This window comes from Bos grunniens, chromosome 3, assembly GCF_055505025.1.
Source record: "Bos grunniens cultivar Pamir isolate PY7600 chromosome 3, Bosgru_T2T1.0, whole genome shotgun sequence".
NCBI lineage: Eukaryota > Metazoa > Chordata > Mammalia > Artiodactyla > Bovidae > Bos > Bos grunniens.
In genome coordinates, this window is record NC_141167.1 from 104,887,146 (window position 1) to 104,893,202 (window position 6,057).

At 54.0% G+C, this 6,057-nt stretch overlaps 1 protein-coding gene across 3 annotated transcripts; it reads left to right on the forward strand.

Annotated features, from left to right (window-relative positions):
- Nucleotides 1–473: 473 nt before the first annotated feature.
- On the forward strand, nucleotides 474–4,833 carry S100A1 (S100 calcium binding protein A1). 3 transcript variants are annotated; one of them, XM_086392793.1, is made up of 3 exons: nucleotides 474–1,316; nucleotides 3,202–3,354; nucleotides 4,531–4,833. In XM_086392793.1, the coding sequence occupies exons 1-3, from the start codon at nucleotides 897–899 to the stop codon at nucleotides 4,672–4,674; spliced, it is 717 nt and encodes a 238-aa protein (XP_086248919.1). In that variant the 5' UTR covers nucleotides 474–896; the 3' UTR covers nucleotides 4,675–4,833. The 3 variants fall into 3 exon arrangements, with proteins under 3 accessions (XP_086248919.1, XP_086248922.1, XP_086248921.1); XM_086392796.1 differs by having other exon boundaries at nucleotides 1,205–1,316; nucleotides 3,154–3,354; XM_086392795.1 differs by having other exon boundaries at nucleotides 1,229–1,316; nucleotides 3,191–3,354.
- Nucleotides 4,834–6,057: the final 1,224 nt, after the last annotated feature.

The window sequence follows — 6,057 nt, forward strand, 5'->3', positions numbered from 1 at the left end:
AGCCCCAGGGCTGTGGTTTATAAACCTCCAGGAAGGAGGAGAGAGCCCCTCCCAAGCCCGGAGGTGTCAAATTTCCGTCGTAGATTGTGGAGAGGAGACCTGCCCAATCACACATACGGCATCCCACCCCTGCTCCAGCAATCAGACCAGGAACCCTGGTCCCCACAACCCAGCCTCCACTTGGTGAGGGAGGGGACTCCCTGGAGCTGCCTGGCCAGATCCCACTCATCAGGCGTACTGGGATCCCATCACTCCCAATACAGGGAGCCTGCTGGCCCACCATACCCCCTTCTCTAATGAGGTGTATGTATATTTCCATTGCAGAGAAGGCAATGGCACCCCACTCCAGTACTCTTGCCTGGAAAATCCCATGGATGGAGGAGCCTGGTGGGCTGCAGTCCATGGGGTCTCTGGGAGTCAGACACGACTGAGCGACTTCACTTTCACTTTTCACTTTCCTGCATTGGAGAAGGAAATGGCAACCCACTCCAGTATTCTTGCCTGGAGAATCCCAGGGACGGGGGAGCCTGGTGGGCTGCCATCTATGTGGTCGCATAGAGTCAGACACGACTGAAGCGACTTAGCAGCAGCAGCAGCCTATTGCCATTGGGAGAAGGCACTACAGATTGGAAAAACAACTGGGGGAGCTCAGCACTGAGAGGTCCCATCTAAGAAACACCACAGAGGGCCCCTCAAAATGAGACCCCACTAAGGATCCTGCAGCCCAAGACCTCCACAGAGGATCCATTCTGAGACCCGACAAACAGAGCAGGACCCAGGCTGAGTGCCCCGCACAGAGGAGACCCTGGATTGAAATCCCTCAGTGGGGTTGTCAGGATGAAACCCCTCAGGGAGATTCCCAAGACTAAATTATTCACCGAGGAGTCCCCTCCAAGATGAGCCCCCTCAGTCAGGTGCACACACCTCCTCTCTGCCCGGCTGCACACCCATTATTACTGGGAGGGGAGGGTGGAGCATGGGAGGAAGAGTCCAGAAGGCCTCTCAGTGTTCCTTCTTCCCAGGACCTTTCCCACCTCCCTTCCTCCTGGGCCCTGCCATTTGGGGCCCCTGCGTGGGGGTGGCATCCAAGGCTGGAGAAGAGGACACAGGGCAGCCTGTTTCAGCCCAGGAGACAGAGGGCGCCTCTGTCCACTCCTGGCCCCTCGCCCCACTGGGTGTCTGTCTGTGAAGGGGTGGAGCCGGTGCGGAGGGGGCGTCGCAGGGGAAGGACAGCTGAAGACAGGTCTTCCTGCACAGCTCCAGGAGCCACATTTGCAGCCTCGTCTGCCTGTCCAGAACCTGCTCCCAGGCTGACAGTGAGTATCCTGCCCCATCTGCCCTGCTCCCTGCCCTGGCCAGCCTGGGGAAGAGGGGGCTTCAGCAGGGTTCCAGGAGACTGAGGCGGATGGCACAGCATGTGCCCTGAGGGTCTGAGAGGAGTTTGGGATTTGGGGGAGACATTGTTTGGAAGGTGCTGGGGGGAGGCAACTGAAGGTCAGAGGGAAATCTGGGAGCTTGGCGGGTGAGGAAGCCAGTGGGAATCCCAGCCACTGAGCTTCCAGGAGACCCGGCCCTCCTACCACAGAGCCCTCAAGAGCCCCCACAAAGCTCCCTCCCTCTCCCAGGTGCTGGGGAGGAGAACCAGCTCTTGCCTTGCTTCCAGTGGCATAAGAATAAGAAAGCAGATGGAACTGCTCCTTCTGCACACCCACCCACCAGCAGCCTTTGTGTATCTGCCACCCCACCCAGCCTTGCCCAGGTTCCCTCCGAGAGCATGGACCATGTGATACCAGGAAGAGGGGGCACTAGGGAACTCTACCCACTCCCACCCTCCCTTCATATGACCTCCCTTTCTCCTCCTCTTTCTTGTCCCATACCTCGGCTCCTCTTTCCTCTCGTTCTTTCCCTTTGTTTTTCTGTCTACCCCCTCCCTGCCAAAGTCCTTTCAGAATGGCCCCTACGCAAAATCCCAGGCTGCTCGAGGTCTCCAGGCACCCTCTAGGTGCCCTTCCTGGATGGGGCTGGTAACTGAGCCATGAGCACCCCTCCCTCTTCCTCCTTATCCCCTCTATCAGCCCCGGCTTGGGTTCCACCTCCCCCAGGTCTCTGTGACAACCGCTTCTCATGTCCGGAGTTCAGGTGACACATACAAGGGCTCCATTGAAGAGCTAGGATGTCATCTGATCAGAGCCCATTGTCTGACCCCTCAGGCCTGGGGAAGGATGGGGATACCTGATCTGAGATACCTGAGCTGCCCCCGGAGGCTGTGGAGGGGCCAACTGTCCCAAGGCCAAGGGAAAGAGGCCTTGGTAGTCCCCTCTCTTCAACAGACCCCTCCATTTTTCCCCTCCTCTCTCCCAGCCCCTTGGATTTAGAAGATCTCATGCATTCAGCCTTTATCTCCCCAAACACATCCCAGCCCCATCCTCCCTGCTGCCACTGTCCTAATATCACCCAAGTTGGCCTGGGGACAGGAGCGGCCAACAGCAGAGACAAGATCCCGCAGGTATCTTCTCCCCTTCCTTGGGATCCCTGGCTCCAGGGAAAAGGCTCAGACATTCCTCTTTCCCTTCCCACTACTACCCAGTAGAAGGGCTGATTCTGCAGAGAAGTAAGAGGAACCAAACTAGAGGTAATGGAGGGAAGCCAAAGTGACATGTTCAGGCTCCCTCCCCATGAATCTTGGACCATCCACTCGGACTTCCACCCTTTCCACCAAGCTGACCAAGGGCTCCAGGCTGACTCCTTGTTTATGGTGGGCCACAGAGTCAAGGTTATAGAAGGGAGCCCAGCCCACCATCCCCAATAGCAGAGCTTGGCTGTGCTAGGCAGGCAATCCAAGGGTAAAAATAGAGCCAGAGGAAGCCAAACTGGGTCCTGTGACCACCCCCGCCTGCCTGCCCCACCCACCTCAGTGTCTGTCCAGGCAGCCAGGAGCCAAGCAGAGTCCACTCTAGGCCTCTAAAGTGAGCCCAGCTCCAGCTGCTCCACCTCCATGCCCAAAGCCCTGACTCTTTCTGGCTAGGGTATGGATTGAAGGGCTCAGAGAATGAGTCTAGAAGTTCTGTTTGTGTAAAATCTCAGGAAAGATGAATTGTGGTGGGGATCCGATCTCATGGCTCTTTGAGCTGTGGGACCCTACCCCAACCCCAGGTACCCTAAGCATGGTCCAAGCTCACTTCCATGATGGGACGTGGGTAGGTAAGCTTCGAGATGGGCTCTGAGCTGGAGACGGCGATGGAGACTCTCATCAATGTGTTCCACGCCCACTCGGGCAAAGAGGGAGACAAGTACAAGCTGAGCAAGAAGGAGCTGAAAGAGCTGCTGCAGACGGAGCTCTCCGGCTTCCTGGATGTGAGCACAGGGTGGGGGTACAGGGTGGAGTTGGGGAGGGATGGGGGAACAAAGTATGCTCCTCTCTGCCATCTCCCCACCCCAGCTCAGCCCAACCATCCGTCTCCTACCCCTCCCCCCGCCCCCCACTCCTCTGGGTTCAAGTCAAAATGCCCTGATTTACTGATCACCTGTTAAGGGCTAGGCGATGTGTAGACGCATCAATAACAAAACACACAGCCTAGAAGGAAAAGACTGACACTTGAAAGCAAACCTTGATCACCAGGAAGCACCCAGGGCCTTAACAGAGGTGTCAGAAAGGATTATGGGAGAATATTAACCTAACTGCAGTGGGAGAACCTCTCCAAAGAGGTGGCACTCAAGCCCCTGGAAGATTATTAGAGTAAGTAAACACATTTTAGGAGGAGGTACAGTATCTGAAGTGTTCCCAGGTGGCTCAGTCTCAGAATCCGCTCCAAATGCAGGAGCCACAGGAGACACCCCTGGGTCAGGAAGATCCCCTGGAGAAGGGCACAGCAACCCACTCTAGTATTCTTGCCTGGAGAATCCCATGGACAGAGCAGCCTGACAGGCTACAGTCCATAGGGTCACAAAAAGTTGGACACGACTGAAGCAACCTCACACGCACAATATCTGAACAAGAGGATGGGAGAAAGAAGATGGAATATGTTCAGTAGTTTTGATTGAACTGAAGGATGCAGAAAAGAAACCAGTAGAAAGTGTATCAGCTTTTAGATTTTATGAGACCTGGGTTCAAATTCTGATGCTATTACTTTCTAGCTGTGTGAGTTTGGGCATGTTCTTTAACCACTAACTGTCAATTTGTTTCTTCTCTAGAATGGGAATAATGAAACCCACTTCATTCTAATTGCGCTAGAATTAAATGAGAATGCTTGTAAAGCTCCTAGTGCAGAACTTGTCACATTGTAGGCACTCAACATATGGTAATTGTTTTTATTATTCTGCCTTGTTAGGGAGCTAATTCTGTAGGCAACCGGAAGCCACAAATGTTTTGTTGGTTTTGAGGAAGGAAACAAGAGTCCCATAATTATAAGTAGTTTTCCTCTTGCTCATCTCTGCCTTTTTCTCCCCAATCAATCACCCCTCCCCCCATGCCCCTGATTCAGTGCTATTCATCTCCCTGTATACCTGTCTCTCCATCTCCTCCCTCCACAGGCCCAGAAGGATGCAGACGCTGTGGACAAGGTGATGAAGGAGCTGGATGAGAATGGAGATGGAGAGGTGGACTTCCAGGAGTATGTGGTGCTGGTGGCTGCCCTCACGGTGGCGTGCAACAACTTCTTCTGGGAGAACAGTTGAGGAGACAGACCCGCGGCAGCGCTCGTCCCCTCCACCCTGCCATGCCTGCTCCTTCACCCTGCTTCCCCTCACCTTACTTTTCCCTCCCCACCAACAAGGGCGCAAGAATAGTGGGCCAGGCCTGCAACTCCTCTTTCATTAAAGGCTTCTGTCTCACCAGCCGCCCGTTGCTGTCTGTCTCCTTTGGTAACAGCATAGAGTAGGTGGACAGTATAGAGTAGGTGGGGAAATGAAGGCTGCTCACTCACAACTTGCCTTATTTGAGGAGAGATCTTTTTGGAGATAGGTCAAGGGACCGTTGCATCTTCCTATTTAAGGAATGCTGAAGGCCCAGGAAGGCTGGGATTCAAGGTTCCAGCTAGAAGTGGAGGATGAATGAAGCTAATACGTGTACCAGCGTCTCAGCTATAAAGGCAGAATTTCCCTTCAACCTTCAAAGTATTTACTTAAGACCTACCATGTGCTAGACATCGTATGGGAGCTGGGGACACAGCAGTGAGCCTAACAACACACAACCCTCAACGTCACATAGGTAAAGCCCAGTAAGGATACCAAAACATTAAACTCACAAATATATGCTAAGAAGGAAAATGAAAGGATCTGATGCGCTTATATTGGGGGCAAGGGTGAAGATGTGTTCATTCACTCATTCTTCAAATATTTGAGCCCTTTATTGTGTGTCAAGGCATAATAAAAATCCCGTATAGGTCTGCATCAAAATCCACACGAACGGAAAACGGCGAGAGCGGACACGGAAACGGGAGGGGAGACGCAAAGGCCCCACAAAATAAGGATTTAACAATATTCAGGCCAAGCTGGGGAGGGAAGTGAAGAGGGAAATACGGACAGACGGTGGTGAGTGGCGCAGAACCCAGTAGAGGTGTGCTCTGACCACTGGCCCCCCCGGCCTCCGTTGGGGCTTTTGCTATAATCTACAATTCTCTGACCCGGGCCCGGGGTGAATAAGGGGAGTGCAACTACCCGAGTGCAAACTCCTCGAGCCCAGTGGTCCGCAAGAAAGATCGAGGCACATCCGCCTAAAGAATTTTAGTTGTTCTGTCTTAGTTTCAGGGGCAGAAGGACGCGCGAGAAAATACGGACCACTCTTTCACAGAGATTAAATCAGCCCCAGAGACGCAAATCACTTAATCATCCGCAGCCCCTTAAAACCCAAGAGCAAAACCATTTGGCCACGCCCTTCCCTGGGCGGGGCGCTGCGTGTAATACGGACGAGGCCTTTGCTAAAGTCCCGCCTTCTCCCTAGCGCTCCGCCCTAATCCCCGCACAGGCGTGGCACAAGTTCTCCCGCCCGTCTAGGGGTGCGGCGGATCTGACGTCTGACGTAGCTGCGTCGACGCCATTTTAGCCGGTCCCATTCTGCCC